The 18,382-nt window shown below is 53.3% G+C and overlaps 7 protein-coding genes across 7 annotated transcripts; 4 read left to right on the forward strand and 3 right to left on the reverse strand.

Annotated features, from left to right (window-relative positions):
• Positions 1-183: 183 nt before the first annotated feature.
• H257_03514 (hypothetical protein) lies at positions 184-5,788 on the forward strand. Its single transcript, XM_009827646.1, has 5 exons — positions 184-312; positions 355-668; positions 721-5,199; positions 5,250-5,352; positions 5,398-5,788. The coding sequence occupies exons 1-5, from the start codon at positions 213-215 to the stop codon at positions 5,733-5,735; spliced, it is 5,334 nt and encodes a 1,777-aa protein (XP_009825948.1). The 5' UTR covers positions 184-212; the 3' UTR covers positions 5,736-5,788.
• A 74-nt stretch (positions 5,789-5,862) lies between these two features.
• Positions 5,863-8,881, forward strand: H257_03515 (hypothetical protein). Its single transcript, XM_009827647.1, has 8 exons — positions 5,863-6,346; positions 6,393-6,536; positions 6,605-6,931; positions 7,017-7,167; positions 7,257-7,654; positions 7,700-7,906; positions 7,956-8,373; positions 8,447-8,881. Exons 1-8 carry the CDS (start codon positions 5,879-5,881, stop codon positions 8,848-8,850), a joined length of 2,517 nt encoding a protein of 838 aa, XP_009825949.1. The 5' UTR covers positions 5,863-5,878; the 3' UTR covers positions 8,851-8,881.
• A 74-nt stretch (positions 8,882-8,955) lies between these two features.
• Positions 8,956-11,779, forward strand: H257_03516 (hypothetical protein). The gene is made up of 5 exons (XM_009827648.1): positions 8,956-9,335; positions 9,388-9,531; positions 9,602-9,928; positions 9,993-10,143; positions 10,194-11,779. The coding sequence occupies exons 1-5, from the start codon at positions 8,967-8,969 to the stop codon at positions 11,576-11,578; spliced, it is 2,376 nt and encodes a 791-aa protein (XP_009825950.1). The 5' UTR covers positions 8,956-8,966; the 3' UTR covers positions 11,579-11,779.
• On the reverse strand, positions 11,475-12,389 carry H257_03517 (hypothetical protein). The gene is made up of 2 exons (XM_009827649.1): positions 12,033-12,389; positions 11,475-11,980 (listed from the first exon to the last, which is right to left on the reverse strand). Exons 1-2 carry the CDS (start codon positions 12,355-12,357, stop codon positions 11,652-11,654), a joined length of 654 nt encoding a protein of 217 aa, XP_009825951.1. The 5' UTR covers positions 12,358-12,389; the 3' UTR covers positions 11,475-11,651.
• Positions 12,390-12,449: 60 nt separating this feature from the next.
• H257_03518 (hypothetical protein) lies at positions 12,450-13,229 on the reverse strand. Its single transcript, XM_009827650.1, has 2 exons — positions 12,901-13,229; positions 12,450-12,805 (listed from the first exon to the last, which is right to left on the reverse strand). Exons 1-2 carry the CDS (start codon positions 13,214-13,216, stop codon positions 12,462-12,464), a joined length of 660 nt encoding a protein of 219 aa, XP_009825952.1. The 5' UTR covers positions 13,217-13,229; the 3' UTR covers positions 12,450-12,461.
• A 252-nt stretch (positions 13,230-13,481) lies between these two features.
• Positions 13,482-15,708, forward strand: H257_03519 (hypothetical protein). The gene is made up of 6 exons (XM_009827651.1): positions 13,482-14,135; positions 14,176-14,571; positions 14,623-14,705; positions 14,764-14,878; positions 14,955-15,036; positions 15,158-15,708. Exons 1-6 carry the CDS (start codon positions 13,506-13,508, stop codon positions 15,598-15,600), a joined length of 1,749 nt encoding a protein of 582 aa, XP_009825953.1. The 5' UTR covers positions 13,482-13,505; the 3' UTR covers positions 15,601-15,708.
• H257_03520 (hypothetical protein) lies at positions 15,701-17,608 on the reverse strand (the record flags this gene model as incomplete). Its single annotated transcript, XM_009827652.1, has 7 exons — positions 15,701-16,025; positions 16,094-16,245; positions 16,387-16,554; positions 16,619-16,807; positions 16,865-17,083; positions 17,147-17,294; positions 17,358-17,608. The coding sequence occupies 7 exons, from the start codon at positions 17,606-17,608 to the stop codon at positions 15,785-15,787; spliced, it is 1,368 nt and encodes a 455-aa protein (XP_009825954.1). The 3' UTR covers positions 15,701-15,784.
• Positions 17,609-18,382: the final 774 nt, after the last annotated feature.

Genomic DNA, 18,382 nt, shown 5'->3' on the forward strand with positions numbered 1-18,382 from the left:
TCTGAAAACCTATGTTTACTACTGTAGTAATATTCTATACCAGTACTCCGGAGGAATAATAATACTACTATTTAGTATGCTAGGAAGAGCCCCTAATACTGTAGCTCATTTGTAAGGCACATGTAATTTGACCAACGCTCTGGTAGATCCACTATGACCCTTCGAAGATATTGCAAGATCCAAGCAAGTTATCGACGTGAGGTGGTCGCAGCATGCCGCGACTACGTTGGACGCGAACTACTACGATGATCACAACCCTCCTGTGGTTTTTGCTGTTCACGCAACCAGCATGGGCCAAGAGCACCGTGTCAGGTAGATTGATATCTTGCTACAGGGCCTAACAGTGGTGTTCAGTGTCGCGCAAGGAAGGCATTTCTACCGGCCAAGTGAATGTCCTCCAGGGTTTCCCCGGTGCGCTGTCACTCTCGTACTTTTTGACGGGGCCTGGGGATTTGCATTATACCATTGTCCCCCACGGCCATGCGGACGTCGCGGCTGACGCCATTAAATCGGCTGCCCTGGCCACTCCGCCTTCGCCAACCGCTGGCACCTTTACTTCGACATCCGCCACTAGGCTTGCTTGGAACGTGTTGGCTTTGGATGCCAATACAACGTATGATGTGTACTTTGTTGCAGAAGCTAGCAACAGCAACGGAGTCTTTGGCACGGTACTGCAACATGAACTTCAAAGAGAACCTACCCTTTCTACTGTTGATGTAGGTGGTATCTGTCAACGGCACAACAACCCACCCCCACGCCCCTCGCCTGACGTTACAACACAGCGAACCCGTTCGGGCATCGTCCTCCAGCGCCACGTTCAAAGTCAATGTAAGCGCCCCCGGGTTGCTTCATTACATGATTGTCCCAACAATGGCTGGAAGCCACAACTTGTCCGCCATGGACATTTGGTCCAGCAATCAGTCGTTGTCTCTCTTTCTCCCTTCCACGGACGCCATCATTGTGAATGTCACCGACTTGGCACCGTTTACATCGTACGATGTTTGGTTGACGACAGAAGTCAAGGGAAGTGATGGGGTGCTGGGGGCCGTCCTTCACAGCGCCGAGGCGTTCACGACGCACGCCGTCGCTCCAGATGTCGTGCACGTGGGCTGCCTCCCTCGCGGCGGCACCACGACCGAACTCCTTATCGGTTTGCGGTTGCAGTTTCCCCCGAACGCTTTTGCCAACGTCCACGAGTCGGCGCTCCGAGCGGTCCAGTACTCGCTCTGGTATGTCGCGGACGCAGCCACTACATCTAGTGTCTTGTACGATGCCGCGGGGGCCATTCAAAATGCCACAAACTCGACCACCCGTCAAGCTGGTCAATGGCACTTGTCGATCCCTGTCCACGAAAACAACAGCGTGCACATCATGGCCGCTACGGACACCACCGTGGACTTGCACGCCAACGTGAGCGGTTTGACAGCTGGAACGAATTACTCGATGGCCGTGGTGGTGGAGACCAAAGGCAGCCGCGGGTTGGTTGGCAGTGTGTTGAGTATCACCGGGTGTGGCACGCATCCGTTTCCGCCGAAACTCGCAGCCGTTCTTGTTGCCGCGCAAGCCCAGACAACGGACACCGCGGTGATGCAAGTGTCGGTGGAAGCTCTGACCAACGTCCACTACGTTCTCGGCACCCCCGCTGCCTTCCGCCAAGTGCCTCCGCCGCATTCGTATACGTGCCTCTCCACGACATACAATGCGTCCTTTGTCCGCTTCGACACAGTGTCAAAGGTAGCTAATGTCACGTCCATTTCTCTGACGGACCTGAACGCGTCCACTGTCTACGCCGTCGCCGTGTTTGCCGAAACTGTCGACAGCTTTGGAGTGTACGGGCCGCTGTCCGTGCCCGTGACCGAATTCCGAACGAACGACCCGGCGGGCAACGTGACGATCGTCGAAGCGATTCCAGTTCTGGGGACCACGACCGACATTTCAGTTAAGGTGCACCTCACGCAACCTCAGAATCACGTCGCGTTGTGCTGGAAACCCGCCGCACCAGTAGCGTTTACGTGTTTAAACCACACGGGGAACATCGTTGTGGGCAACTTGACACCCGACTCGACGTACGAGCTGTACGTCGTGGCGTCGACGTTGCAGCGAGTCGAGAGCGAGCGTAGTGACCTTGTGACAGTCTCCACCCACGCACCAGCACCGGTCGTCCAAGGGGCCACCCTGGACCGCATTGACGGTCGATTCGACCAGCTACTGGCTACGGTGGCCACGGCGACCTCTGGATGGTTGCACGTTGGGCTGTTCCAAACCGATGCTTTGGAAGGCAAGCCGAGTTTCACCATCGATGGCCTTGTCCGACGACAATGGCCCGCCCATCATGAAAGCGTCCTCCATGTATCTCCAGGCACAACCACCGTGATGTTGGAACACTTGGCGGCCAACACAACATACACGCTCGTGGTGTTTGGAGAAAGCGCGTCTGTCCCCAACGGAACGCAATCCAACGTGTACGGCGACTTGCATCTTGTGAACGTGTCTACGTATGCATTGGCACCCACCATCTTACAGTCGGCCGCACTGCCTCAAAATGCCACGACGGACCAACTCTTCCTCATCGCGAACCTGTCGTCACCAGGAAGATTGCATTTCATGATCTCGGACACAGACTTGCACGATCCTAAGGTACTCAAGCAGCCATTCCAAGGCCAGCACATGACCCCATTCGTTCGCCGAGGCATCGTCGACGTGACGTCGCAAGTGTGGACCACCGTCAACGAAACGCGCAACGGCGTCAACGTCACCGTCGACGTGGCGCTGCCCATCTTTAACGCCAACCACACGATCCACGGCTTGGCCGCTGACACCATGTACCATGTGTTCCTGACCACGGAAACGTTTGACAGTTTCGGGGTGTTTGGCGCCCTGATTGCGCCCCACTTGGCCACCACCCATGCCCCCCATCCGACGTTCACATCCCTCTCGGTCGTGCCCACACCCGGGAATCCCAAGTCCATCTCCCTCAACTTGACATTGTCGCGGTATGGCCTCGTGCATTACATTCTTTTGCTCCGGAGTCTCCCTTTCTCCAGTTTGGAGGATAACGTCACTTCGTCCAACGGTACGGAGGTGCTGATACCGTCAGAGATCGAGTCGGCGACGCTGACAGGGGGCCAGTTGCAACGTGCGTCGTTGGCAGAACTTGGAGGCGGAGTTCTTCACAATGGATCGATTCCCATCTCCCGCGACGAGTGGGCCAAGGTGGACACGACCACACACAAAGCGTTTGCGGACTTAACGTCTGGCGCAACGTACGAGCTGTGTGTGGTGGCCGAGACGGATGCCAGCAACGGCGTGTTTGGTCCGGTAGTGTGTCATGTTGTGACGACGTTTGTCGACTACTCCAATGCCACGCTGTTGGAGGATGTCATGTCGGCCGAGCCAGTGCCAGGACGAACAGACCAAGTGGAGTTGACGTGGCGAAAACTGTCGATGGCGAAGGTGGTGCCGTACTTTGTCCTCGCCCAAGGGGGACATGCCACCTTTTCGACCACCAGTTTTGGTCGGACTCCGTTTTCACAGATTCGACCTGGTCAACATGGCGTGGTGGCGGCAGGATCGCTGCCTAAAGTTGAAGGAACCAGCGACTTGTATCGCATTGTGGTCGGGGACTTGGACGCCCACACAGCGTACTCGTGCTACTTTTCAGGAGAAACCATCGACTCGTTCGGGGTGTTTACCCGTGTCAACAATTCGTTCCCAGTGACGACCCATGCACCTCCCCCAGTGCTCTCGAGCTACTTTGCGCGACCAGCGTCCGGCAACACCACCGGCGTCGAAGTCGTGCTGGACGTAGGATGTCCCAAGAATGTCAACTGCAAAGACGCGCTCGTGCATGTGGTGGTAGCTACAACCGCTTGCGCGAACGCTCCCACCGCTCCTTTTCACTTGGCCCATGGATGTGTCTTGGCATATACCGTGCACAATATATCGATCCCAGGCAATTCTATCGCCAAGCAGCACCTCGTGTTTCTTGAAGATGCCGCACTGCTGGCGCCAAACACTACGTACACTATCCACATTGCCACCGAAACCCCCCATAGTGACGGGGTGTTTTCGACAGTTAAGACCACTTCCGTGACCACACACCCGACGCCTCCAACGTTTGTGGACCTCGCAGTGCGTCCGAAGCACGCGTCCACGACGGAACTGGTGCTCAACTACCAACTGTCAGCCCCGGGGGTGGTGCATTTTATCATTGGGGAAGACTCCAAGCACATTGACGTCCAGTCAGTGTACAACATTAGCGCGAAAAAAACAACGAGCGGCGAAGACTGGCATAAGTACCCCCCTCAAACCATCGCGTATCGCAGGAGCCTCACGGTACCCACGACGTCCCCCCACACCGAAGTCCTCGGGTATTTGACGGCGAATACGAGCTACACCGTGTGGGTCGTGGCCGAAACGGCCGCCGACGCCAACTTGTACACGCCCCTGGCTGTGTTTGCGAATGTGTCTACTTTTGCACCAGCCCCCCTCCTGTTATCGCACGCAGCGTCGCCTACACCTGGCTCCACCACGCAGCTACGCCTGCAGTATACGACGAACGACGTCACAGGGGTGGTGCACTGCCTCGTCGCAGCCTCAACGCTGTGGACGCCGACACTGACCGGACCAACCTCGTTTGGCAACCGCATCGGCTACAACACAAACATCGTGGCCCAAGTGTCGCTCGGCAACGAAAGCAACGTCGTGGACATTTCGGTGCCGTTCGAAGACACGAATTACACGATTGTCCTGGTCACGGAAACCAAACACTCGAACGGTGTGTTCGGTGCGGTCGCCCAATTGGACAACATTAAGTCATCCGCGCCCGCCCCGGTAGTTCTAGACGTCCATATCACGGCCACCGACGCTCGCACCGACTCGTTGACGGTGAACGTGCGTCTAGACCGCGCCGGAACAGTCCACTACTCACTCACAGAGGCCAACCACCCGTTGGCGGTGACAGAACCCCCTCCGTTTGTCGTGGCCAACTCGACCAATGTATCGTTTGTCACGTCTGGACTCCGTGAATCCATGTGGTACGATGTCTACCTCCAGACGGAAACCTTGGACAGTGGTGGCGTCGTGGGCTCGCTGGTCAAAGTCGTCAGTCCCGTGCCTACGCACGGTCCCCCGCCTGTCGTTCTCGAAGAGGTGGACTGTTCTGGAGCACCAAACTGCGACACGTTGGGTCGTGAACCGGTAAGAATGCTATAAAGTGGCTATTGATGTATTTTGACCTGGCTTGGTAGTGTTGGCTAGTCTCAAACACGTGTGGGGAGTGCCGCGAAGGCTATTTCGGCGATGAACCTGGACCATCCAACGGTCTATGCGTGGCTGGCACGAAGAAAAAAGGTAATTTCAACCTTGATAATGGTCAACATGTGACACTGGTACCAGGCAAAAAGACGATTGGGATCAAGGTCAGCGGCGTCAAGCAGCCAACACCGCCAGCCATCGCTGAAGTCGAAGTCCAGTCGAATACTGCAGCTGTCGACTTGTGCCCCGCAAACGCGCACATGTCACTGGAAACAAATCGATGCGAATGTGTCGAAGGCTACGTGATGGAACATAATGCATGCATTCTCCAATGTCCCCCAAACTCGTCCATGTCGGCGCCTGGCCGGTGCCAATGCGACCCGGGGTTTGTGTTGGATTCCCTCCAAACGTCGTGCGTGCTGCAAGTCACAGGCAGTAGCAGCGGTCTCGGAAGTGGTGGCGTGTACACTGCAACGTAAAATCGTACCACAATAATTGCAACAATATACCAATAATGCATCTACATTCACCGTCAATTTCGACAACGACCGTTACAAAGTAGTAGTCTAGGTGTAACTGACAACACGATCGACACATGATCAGTTACACAAAGTGCGTTGACATGACGGAAGCGGCACCGGTGACCGAGAACAAGGAAGGCGAGGAAAAGGAAGAGGCAAAGCCGCCGCCTCCGCCATGGTTCGTCAAGCTCGACCTGAGACACTTTTCTATGGATCGATTTCTTTACACTTTGGACACGTTTATATCGACCAAGAAAGGGCAGACGTCGATGCTGGTGGGATTTGGACTGTTCCTGATGGTGTTTTGCGGCCTATTCTACTCGCTTCTCCCACACGGCGTACCTGCGGGGAAACATGCCACCATCACTACCGTAGCCACTGAAGACATTGCGAATGTCACAGTCACGGTGGTCAACGATTCCGATGCGACCAATGCGACGACGACGGCGGTTGCAGACGTGCCCTCGACGACTGCCGCGCCCGAGCAGTACACGTCCCTCATTGAAAGTATTTGGGCGTGCTGGCTGTTCATCGCCGACCCTGGGGCGCAAGGCGAACTGCACGAATGGGTTCGTACAATAGTGACGTCGTGGAGAAATTGACGACTCGATTTAGAACAAGCGCGTGTTTGCGTTTTTCGTGAGCGTGATCGGGATGGTGTATTTTTTTGTCATCATGGGGTTTGTTGTCGATTCGATTCGCGACAAGATGGAAGATCTGAAGAAAGGCCGCAGCAACGTCATTGAAAAGAACCACTCGGTACTGCTTGCTAGTATACTGTATTGTATTAGTGGGGTACGAGCTATACTACTTGTCGAAACATTTAGCTCCTTCTCGGGTGGTCGGACAAGTCTGTATCGTTGGTCAAGCAGCTGTGTCTGGCCAATGAAAGCGAGGGCGGCGGGGTCGTGGTCGTGCTGGCCGAACTGGAAAAGGAGCGCATCGAAGCCGAACTGGAGTCGCAAATGGAACCCCACGAGTACCACGGCACCAAGGTGGTCGTGCGCTCGGGCAGCCCGCTCATCACCAACGATTTGAAAAAAGTGTCGGCCCACACCGCCCGCAGTATCACGATCATGGCAACGTCGATTGACGCCGATAAGTCAGACGCATCGTGCTTGCGTGTGATTCTTAGTTTGAGAGGCCTGTTCAAGGTATTATTGTCTTCAGAGTTGCCTTTGAATGGATATATATATATCCATGGGAGTTTGCTGTTAACAATGTGCACACTGCCCCTAGTTGCAAGGACATGTGGTGGCTGAAATTCGAGACATTGACAACGAGCCGCTCGTCCATCTCGTGGGCGGATCCATCGTGGAAACGTTGGTGTCGCACGACATCATCGGGCGGCTCATCTTGCTGTCGGCGCGGTCCCCCGGGCTATCTCGAGGTAAAAAATGATCCTATTTTCAGCTATGCATATAATTGTGTTGATGTATTTTTTCGCACTTTTGATGATATATGACTGTGTACGTACAGTGTACAATTCCGTGCTGGGGTTTGACGGCGACGAGTTCTACAACAAGGCGTGGCCAGAAGTCGTGGGGGTGCCGTTTGGGGAGTTGATCGTCCGATTCCCCGCGGCGACCCCTATTGGTGTCAAAACGGTCAAAGGCAAGATCGTGATCAAACCGTCCATGACGTACAAGATTGAAGACGGCGACGAGATCATCGTGTTGGCCGAAGACAACGACACGTACAAGCCGGAACCGCCGACGCTCGTTCCCCCCGTGCCGATCCCGGTAATTCCTGCCAAGGACAAGATCAAAGAGAAGATCCTTGTCTGTGGGTGGCGCCGCGATATTCAGGACATGCTGGTGCTGCTGGACAGTTTTCTAGAGCGCGGCAGCGAAGTGCACTTGCTCAACGAACTCACGGTCTGAAGTCGTGTGATTATTCATGGGTTTAGCTAACTCGAGTAGATGGAGGAACGAGATACGTTTCTGTCCATGAGTGGCGTGGACATGGAGAGTCTGGAGAACTGCGCATTTCTCCATTTTGTCGGCAACACGTCGGTGCGACGCTACTTGGAGCCGTTGCCGTTGGAAATGTACACGTCGATCATGGTGCTGTGCGACTTTCAGCGCGAACTGGACATTTTGAACTCGGATTCGCACTCCCTGGCCACGGTATCGTTGTTTTACCCGGCATGTTGTTGATCATTGGGCTATCACACAGGTGCTGCTGGTGCGCAACATGCAAAAGAACCGCCGGGATATCGTCAAGGAATCGCTGTTCGCGCCGCGGATTTGCGATGCACTGGGCCGATGGACCCGACACGCGAGCAACAAGTGTCCGTGCATCACGGAAATTCTAGACCCCCGGACACAGAAAACGGTGGTCGCGAACTCGAGCATTGCGGGCCATTCTGACTTTGTCATGTCGAACGAGCTCATTTCATGCATGTTGGCCATGATCTCGGAGTCCCGCGAAGTCAAGCAGATTCTGACCAAGTTGTTGTCGCCTAAGTCCAACACGTTCACGGTGCAGCCATCATCAAGATACTGCACGCCCTTAGAAGTGTTGTCGTACTTTCAACTGGCGGTGCGCCTCGTCGAATCCGACGAGCTGCTTGTGGGCTACATTTCCAAGCACGGTACGTGTACACATATATGTATTCATTGGTGGTTTGGTTTTGATTGAACTTGATGAGGTAATGTGATGTTTAGACAAGAATGCGCCGGCGGTGCTCAACCCAAAGGACAAGTCCGCTCCAGTCTTGTGGCGCAACTTTGACCTGATTGTCATCATGGGTGGGTCGACACACGACGACCAACATGTGGATGTGAAGCGTGCGGTCGTCGAATCCATCGAAACCACCCTCCGAAAGACCAGTCAAGTAGGAAAGAAACTCAAAGGAACAACGAAAAACGCGACAGGACTCGTGGCCTCCAACCCCCCCGACCCGAAAGTGCGGACGCGACGCTCAGTCACCCGGCGCCACCTTTCCATTAGGGCAGCCCCTACCTTTGACGCGGAAGTCCAGCTCACACCTGAAGTACGGCGCAAGTTGTCGCTTCTGTACGACGAAGTCCAAGGGTTGTTGCATCAGTACAACGTGCAGTCGGGCTAACGTGAATAACATGTTCGTTTCATGTGTGAAACCGCTCGTGTAACTGCTCCGAGAATCATGGCAACAATAAGTGCCCAACGGTTTTGCAGTGACAAGTCGCCACATTGACAGTAACTATGGCGGATGTCAAGGTCGTGCCGACCATGTCGTCTCAAAAGTACACCGTGGCCGACCAAGGGGACCCCAATAAACGACCGTCGCTTCTGGTGACCAAAAGCAGCGTGACGGAGGCGGCGGTCAAGCCTCCCAAGGAGCCCCGGAACTACGCGTACAGTGCCTTGTTGGCGTATAAAGTGGACACGTTCATCTCGACCCGTCGCGGCCAAACCATCTCGTTGGTCACGTTTGGCAGTGTGTTTACGCTCATCATGGCGGTGATCATGTACTCTGTGCACGACGCGGCCGAAGTCGAGTTTGACGAAGCCCTTTGGAACTCGTGGATGTACATGACGTTTCCAGGGGCGCAGCGGGAGGCCGAAGGATGGGTACGGCGCCCGTCCAGAAATCGCTTGAATCTGACCACAAGCTTGTGTGTAGAGCCACCGTGCAATTGCCATGTTTGTGTCGATCGTGGGCATTTTGTTTTTTGCAGTGATTCTTGGGTTTGTCGTCGACAGCGTGCGCGAAAAGATGGACAGTTTGAAAAAAGGCAAGAGCCAAGTCGTGGAAGAAAACCACACGGTACATATGTCGATACTCGGATTGTGTTGTCAAAACGGGTGAATTGATGATACTGGTTGGTCTGAGGTAGCTGCTACTGGGGTGGACAGACAAGTCGGTGTACCTCATTCGCGAGCTGTGTCGGGCCAACGAAAGCGAAAAGGGTGGCGTCGTCGTCGTGTTGGCCGAAATGGAGAAGGAGTACCTCGAAGCGGAACTGCACTCGCAAATGGTGGGCGAGGACTTCCTGGGAACCAAAGTCGTGTTTCGATCGGGGAACCCCCTCTTGATCATCGACCTGCTCAAAGTATCAGCCCATACAGCGCGAAGCATCGTCATCATGGCCACGTTGGGCGACGCCGACAAGTCGGACGCGTCCGTGCTTCGCATCATTCTCAGTCTCTTGGGACTGCCTCATGTAAGTCGACCACAGTTTTACTTGAGTACTGTGTTGCGTACCCAGACAATTGTCCATGGATTAGCTTCGGGGGCACATTGTCGCAGAAGTGCGCGACATCGACAACGAACCGCTGATTGCGCTCGTTGGTGGCGGCATCGTCGAAACGTTGGTCTCGCACGATGTCATCGGTCGTCTTGTGATCATGTCGGCGCGGTCTCCTGGCCTTGCCAAAGGTAAAATTCCTTGGTATATTATTATTTTTGTCTTTAATTATCACGTGTAGTGTTCAGCGCGGTCCTCGGGTTTGATGGCAACGAATTCTACATTAGCGAATGGCCCGGTTGTGTAGGGGTGCCGTTTGGGCAACTGCCCGAGCGGTTCAAGGCGGCCGTGCCCATCGGCATCGAAACGACGGACGGCGACGTGGAAATCAAACCAGACCCGGAGCGACCGATGGAGGCAGGGGAAAGTATCATCTTTCTGGCCGAAGATAACGACACGTACAAAGCCGAGGAGACGGCGATTGCGATCCCTACCACCGCCGCGCACGCCCTCGTCACAACAGAGCGCCAGCTGGAGAAAATCCTCATGTGTGGGTGGCGTCGAGACATTCGCGACATGATCAAGCTCTTGGACGACTTGGTGCTACAGGGCTCGGAAGTCCACTTGTTGTGTGAGGACCCTCCGATTGAAGAGCGCGACAAGCAGCTCGTGGAAAGCGGCATGGATTTGAGCTCCCTCGTCAACATCGAGCTCATTCACCAGTTTGGCAACTCGGCCATCCGCCGGCACGTGGACCAGCTGCCGTTGGAAGACTACACCAGCGTCATGGTGCTCGGCGACCAGTCGCGGGAAATGGACATTTTGCACTCCGACTCGCATTCCCTCAGCACGGTGTTGCTGCTCCGAGGCCTCCAAGCTGCCCGGAAACGGCGGGCGCGGCGCCGCCTCTTTGCCGAAACGATTGACAACGCCATCACAAAATGGATCGGCAACAAGGACGACCACATCTCCCAGTGCCCGTGCATCACGGAAATCCTCGACCCGCGAACCCAAAAGACCATTTCCAGCAACCGGACAATTGCTAGCCACTCCGAGTTCATCCAGTCCAACGAACTCGTGAGCTGCATGTTGGCCATGATCTCGGAAAGCCGAAAAGTAAAAAAGATCCTCAACGAACTGCTCGGGGCGACGGGGTGTTCGTTCCAAGTTGAGCCTAGCGTCCGGTACTGCGACCCCACCGAGTCACTCAGTTTTTTTCAAGTCGCCAAGCGAGCACTCGTGCATGACGAAGTGCTTTGCGGGTACCAGTCCCGCGTCGCGTCCGACAGCACGGTGCTCAATCCGCCGGACAAGGAAGCTCAAAGGACGTGGAAGGACATTGACTTTGTCATCATTCGCGGCCATCGTGAGCGAGACGTTGCGAACGAGAAAATGGTCGACGACGGCGCGGCAGCGTTTCAGGATGCGGCGCGCCATCGCCATGTGACGGACCTGTTGGAGAAGAACGAAATCGACCAAGTGCAAGAAGATGTCGGCAAGACGCTGCAGTTCGGCCTCACGAGTGCCGACAATCGGGTCGTGGAAGTGACCAAGGAAGTGCTCCAACGACTGTCGGCAAAGCTGTCGGTCATTCTAAAAGAATGCGAACAACACAAGGTGGCCTAACCAGTTGCTAGTTGTTGGATGGTTCTTGGGGGTCTTTTATAATGAAAGCAAGGTTTATTCCAACTACGTTGTGTCATGTAAACGCCAAGACGATGGGGGTGACGATGGCGGCTGCAATGGCAACCGCGAGGGCCGTGATCAACGCCCTCTTTTTGATGTTTTCCCACTTGAGGTACGCCGCCTGCTCTTCGGCGGAAACCGATTCACCAATGGTGATCGCCACGGCGTCCAGCTCGGTCTTGACGTGTTCGATCACTTTGGTCTGTTCGAGGACGACTTTGTTGACTTGGCCCACGGCGTGGACCAAGTGCCCCATCTCGTCTGCTAGTGCTAGCTCCTTCTCCAGCACGTCCTTTCCTGCTTTGAACTCGTCCGAAGTCACAGCCCCACCTTGAATTAAGTCTAGAACGCGTTCAAAGTGGTTGGAATCCCTGTAGTAGTTGTCGTGTGGTACCATATTCGACGACAGCTTCGTGCTTCCTAGCATGCATACGCTGGGTTTCCTGCAGCCGCTTCATCGTCACGACAAAGTCCTTTTGGAGGGCCTTGAGTTGCTCTTTGTCGTGCTTGTGCTTGGCCTTTTCAAGAAAATTCGCCACTTGGCGGGACAGCGCCGTGGCGTCGTCCATACTCGGCTTTGTCTGACTGATAAATATGGCTTCGGACGCCATGTCTGACGCATTGCATCCATCTTCGACGACCCCAAGGCATTCTTTCATGTGCGCCACAGCCTTTAGCGTTTCTTCCACTGTGTGCAGCGTCGGGCCGTCGGTACTCATGGCGCTGATTGTCGACTTTTGCTGAACAACTCGATTCCAAAAATAGCATTTGCTTGTCAAAGTGGCTGTCAAGTGTCAACGCAAACCAAATACCAAAGGCTAATTTATGATTGAGACTGGTTTACGTAGTACAGCACCACGGGCGTGGCTATGCCTGCGATAATGAATAGCAACAGGAACAGCACCAGACACTTTTTCTTTAGCGCCTGCCATTGCAAGTACGCTGCTTGCTCTTCTTCAGTGATGGCACGCCCAATCTGAAGCTTCAAGTCCACGGCCTTTGCTTGCACTTGCAGCACGTCCGTTGTTTGAGAGCCCACGACCTCCCCCACGGCCTTGAACACTTGATGCACAGTGCCGGTCTCTTCCACGAGCTTTGCAAGTTTCACTTGTTCGTCTTTCATGCGCTTCAAGTCATCGGGCGACACCACAGCTGCCTGAATCAAGTCTACACACCAAATTTCATTTTGAACAACAACACAAAACCACGTCACAACACAATCCCACGTCGATATATTTCGACGGACAGAAAGCTGTGCCTACCGTATTCCACCAGTTCTTCTCGCTTCCGAGCGTAGTTGCGCTGAATCACCTGCAACTCCTTCATCGCCTCGACAAACTCTCGATGGGTAGCTTTGAGTTTGTCTTTGTTGGCACTAACTCGTCGCTGTGAGTCCAAGAACTCGGCGATCTCACGCGACAACGCGGTGGCTTCGTCCATGTCGGCTTTGGTCACAGCAACAAAGTCGGGTTCACTTCGAGGGGATTTGACATCGCATTCAGCATCCAGTTTGGCCATGCATTCCTTCAGGCGGGCCACCGATGCGTCAGCGGCCGCCACCGTGTGGATCCCGTCCATTATTTCAGATTTGACTGCTGGAAGTGCATGTGGCGTTGGTTTCGAATCTAAAATTAGATTTCCCATGAATCATTTAATACAATAATAAATGAAATATACTTCTTGGATGATTTATTCTCCCCAATAAATACATTTATATATTAATAGTATTGTATGTATAGTAATACCAGTACTGTATATCGCTAGTTTTCAAGCGCAGTACAGTATCAGATTTTCACAGTACAGTTTCGATCATATCAGTATACTGCCTGTTTTCAACCACCGTATCAATTTTCACAGTATTGCGAACATGGTGACCACCGCTGATTCTCCTGCGCCGGCGGCGCCGCCTGCTGCGGAAACGGTTCCAGTGGATGTATCAGCTATGAAGAACAAGAAGTGGATGTACGTCGATGCAGCAGGTGGTCAGAAGGGACCCATGGACGAAGCAGTGTTGAAACGATTGCTTCGTCGGGGCCTCGTCCACGGCGAGACGTACGTGTGGTCGCCGGAGTTGCCTGTTGCAGAATGGAAAATGGCCAAGGACATCGCGCTATTCACGCCAGTGTGTGTACTGTGGCAAAAGGTGCCCCAGTGGCACTACTACGACCACCTGAAAGTCCAGCAAGGTCCGATCTCGACGGCCGACTTGGTGCGCAAGTTCGAGGACGGCGATGTCGACGGGCTGACGCTAGTGTGGAGCTCGTGCCAAGTGGTTGCAACCTGGACTCCCATGGGTGAAGTGAGTGCCTTGAAGGAAGAGCTCCATGAGATCAACCTCGAGCGAGAGAATGAAGAAGCCATCTTGGCGACGCAGCAGTCGTTGGATCCGAAGCTGCAGACATTCCACGACGATGCGTCGTCGACGCGGGCGATTGTGGCCGAGGACGGAAAGGAGTTTATATACGACCCAGACACACGAAAATGGATCACGCCAGAGGTACCCTTGTTGGCAGCGTTTCGTTAATCATCGAGTGTAGGACAAAATTCTCGACGAGTTGGAGGACTTAGCCGAAGATCGCGGCGACGAGTCGGCCAAGCCGGTCAAGAAGGCGGCTCCACCTGCCAGTTTAAGCCACTCGGACATTCTGGAGGCGGCCGCCCTGGCAGCGAAAACGGATGGCGGCGGCGACGACAGCACCGCCCCCACCATCGACACAACAAATCCAAAGAAGCGCAAAAAATCAAAGTCGAAAAAAACCAAATGGACGTCTTCCAAGCAAAAAACATGGGTGTACATCAACGGCCTGCCGCTTGACATTACGATCCCAGAAGTGCACGACCACTTTGTCAAGTGCGGCGTCATCCAGAAGGATTTGCACACGGACGACCCCAAGATCAAACTGTATCGCAACAAAGACACGGGCCAACTTAGCGTACGTACGACCAGCAGTGTCCGCCGACACTGACGAGATTAAATCATGTAGGGCGACGGTGCAGTGTGCTACATGAAGGAACCGTCGGTGGAATTGGCGATTCAACTCCTGGACAAGTCTGACATCCGACCCAAGTAACGTGAAATAGTGTGAATCGAGTTTGGCAGGTTTCATCATGGACATGGAGCGTAGCTGCCCCATCGACGTGTCTGTGGCCGTGTTTAGCCAAAAGGGCGAATCGTTTGTCGAACGCAAGCGCGTCAAACTCGATAACCGCGCCAAAGTCAAGAAATTCGAGCAAGAAAAGGTAGTTTTTTTGCAAAAATATTATATAATATATATATATATATATATTACAACGGTGGTCATAACATATACACTAGGCATTGTCGTGGGGGGCAGGAGGCGACGAAGAATTTCGCATTGTCGTGCTCAAGCACATGTTCAAACTGGACGATTTCGATGGTATGCCGGCCAATATTTGTTCATTATATATATATATATATTTATTTATTCTGTCCCGTTGGCGGCCCTACTATTTGTTATATATATATATATATGGATCATGCCCTGATTGTAATATTAGACAAGGAAGAAGGCGACGAGCTGAAAGAAGACATCAAAAAGGAGTGTGAGACGTTGGGGGACATCGCGAAAATCACATTTTTCGAAAAGCATCCACTGGGCGTGGTGATCGTCAAGTATCACGACGCCGAGGGCGCGGAAGCGTGCATTGACAAGATGAACAATCGGTGGTTTGCAGGCCAGCGCATTGAGTGCAGCTACTGGGACGGCACGAACTACGTGATCAAGGAGTCGGACGTTGAAGAGGCCGAGCGTACGGAAGCGTTTGGGCAGTGGCTAGAAGAAGGCGGGTCCGACGACAGCGACGACGACGGCGACGATGGGAGGAACGATGGCATGCATGCTGGCCGACGGGTGCTGCCGGATTCCGACGACGAAGAGGACGCTGATGGGGAAGAACAAGTTCACGCAGGTCGAGTGCTGCCCGACTTGGACGACGATTGATCACGACTAAATGTTGATATACAGTACAGTACTGTCTGTGCACACCTGAACGCAGGAGTATGTTCATGCCATTGGTCAAGGTGTAAATAACAACATATTTGGACGGGATGGTGTATTATAATATGCATATGAGACTACAGACGAAGGGTGGTGGTGGTTAGCTGCTTTTAGTTGTTGTTGGGGCTTAGAGGGTTTCGCGCTCAACGTGCCGCCCTGCAAACTTGCACGGGCGCGACGAAATGTCGCGCTTGCAGCAGCACGACCACGAGTACCCCTCGAGGGGGTACTGGCGGGGGAGGTACCGACCGGGGTGGAACGTACACGACTGCGCATTGTTCTTTTCCAACGTAAACGACTCGTGGCAGTGCTTGCACACGCGCGGCTTCTTGAGCACGTCCATCTCGTCCTCAACCTCGCGACGAAGCCTACGAGGGGTAGAAATATATATGAATATATATACAACGCAACACGGATAGTTATATTTGACACTTGCTTTTCTTTCTCCTTGTGCTTCCACGACGCGTCACTTTGCACTTTTTTGAGAAAGTCACTGTGGACGTCTAAGAGTTGGCCCTGGAGTTTGGCGTTTTCGGCCGCCAGCTCCTCGATGCGCTCCGACGACGATCGGTTCATGTCTCGCAAACACTAGGAAATAAGTGGGATTCGTTGGCGTTCAATCAAAATATTATTGTTCAGGATATTTCATTGATGCTTTGATCGAGAAGCCCCCCCCTCTTCCACCAAAGGGTTGTAGTATTGGACGAGTTTATGTATGAGCGGGGCTACCTTGATTTCGGTTTCATGCATGGACAGGGCGTGCTCAGTGTCCTTGTCGTGCTTGTTGTGGTCAGAGCTGAGGCGGCGCAGATCTTTGTTGATGGCCTGGAGCTCGGAAAAGTCCTTTTTGAGCACGTTCAACTCGGTGCGGACGTCCACGTTGTCTGTGCGGAGCTCCTACCAACCAGCCCATGTTGTAATAAAATGCTTTCAACTCGTTGAACGGTTCGTGGATTCGTACATCGATCGTGCGTTCGCGCGTCTTGAGCTTGAGCTGGAGCGCGTCCACTTCGTTTTCAAGCGACGCGATTCGGTGCTTGGACTTTTCACTCAATTCCCGATTGATGTCGGCGACTTCGGCAACGCTGCGAATCTCTTTTTGGATGCGACTGTTTTGGCTACGCGTCGAGTCCCACGCTGTTTCCAAGGACTGCATGACACGACACCGTTCAGGCGTCGATCAAGCGCAAGCAAAAAGAGAGAGTACCTCGAGTTTGGATGACAGTCGCTTGCATTCGTCCGACTTGCGCTCGGCCAGCGTGTCGGCCGAATGCAGCCGCGCCTTGAGGTCCTGAACTTGTGAATTCAGGTCGGCCTTGCGGTTCTTGAGCTCGAGGATCTCAATGCGCATCAACTGCAGACGGCTTTCCGTCGTGGACAACTTGGATTTGGAGTCGTCTAGGGTTTTCAGGAGCACATTCGACGTCTACAATGATTTGAGCACGAGACACAACAACATGTATATGATGGGCTGTGTGTGTAAGCTTACCGTGGCGTCCAGTTTGGCGGCCGTGACGTCGGACTTGAGCCGCTTGTTCTCTTTTTCAAGAAAGCAAATGTTTTCCACGGCCTCTTCAAGCTTGTCGCGGTATTGCTGCATTTGGCTCGAGATTTCGATGCGCTCCTTCTCCTCCATTCTACAAGCACACCCACACCCCAAAAATGAGAGTTGATGCCTTGGGCAGCTTTGTCGGTTATACCGCCGCGACGTGGACGCGCTGTTGACAATGTCGTCCGAGATTTCTTTGTATCGCTCGAGTTCGCGCAGCTTGGCCATGGATTTGGCGTTCGCGACACGGAGCTCCTGGTACTCCCCGAGAAGCGACTGGTACTTTTCTTCGACAGACTTGTTCTTCTTCTTCAGAAGCTCCTCCTCGATGCTCCAAGCCTTTTTCGGCCAAATACTCATGTCTGTGCCTGGCTTTGAAAAGGTCAACTGACCTGACTTCATCGTTTTGAGCTGCGTCGGCCTATTCTTAGCCATCATCACCATCTCGGCTAATTTTATACCCTGTCCAAGAACGAAGCAAAAGAGAGGTGAATAGTAATTCAACTCCAATAAAATGAGTGTGCCTACATTTCACAAGCTATTGGAGCCATCGACGAATAATAATCCCTGGTGTTTTAATCGTTGATTTGGATATACTGACAACGTGTAACCGCTTCAAATCGTTTCGACTAGCAGTTTCACCTTGGGAAAGGCGGGCGTGATGATGAAGCGTCGTAGCTCTCTCACAGTGTCAATCAAGGAAACATGTAGACACTGCAATCGCGAGGCAAATGGCTATATTATGTTGACGTTGCTTCAAACGATAACTATGCACTCGACATTGTTCCAGCACACAAGAGTTGTCGTTTAGCAGAAACTTACCAATGAGTTACCAGTACACAATTTCATGAACATATTTGGACTATAATGCACATTTGGGACAAATAAATGATCCAGAATAATGAGTTTACCCGATATCCGTCACTTCACCGTTTCATCCGCCGATATGCTCGATATGATTGGCGAAGGCAACGGCGTCGAGACATTTGGTCGTCGTGATGGTCTTCATTTGTGATGAGCTCACAGGGCGTATCAGTGGACTCGTCGGTAGAATCGACACTCTAGTGCTAAGTGCAGCAAGGACTCCATTGTACTACAGTTAGTTGGCAGTCGATCTTTGAATCGTTGGTTGTACAGTATGAGGCGGGATATCCTTGATTGTCAGTGGTGGACGTG

This window comes from Aphanomyces astaci (genome assembly GCF_000520075.1).
Source record: "Aphanomyces astaci strain APO3 unplaced genomic scaffold supercont1.6, whole genome shotgun sequence".
Lineage (NCBI taxonomy): Eukaryota > Oomycota > Saprolegniomycetes > Saprolegniales > Verrucalvaceae > Aphanomyces > Aphanomyces astaci.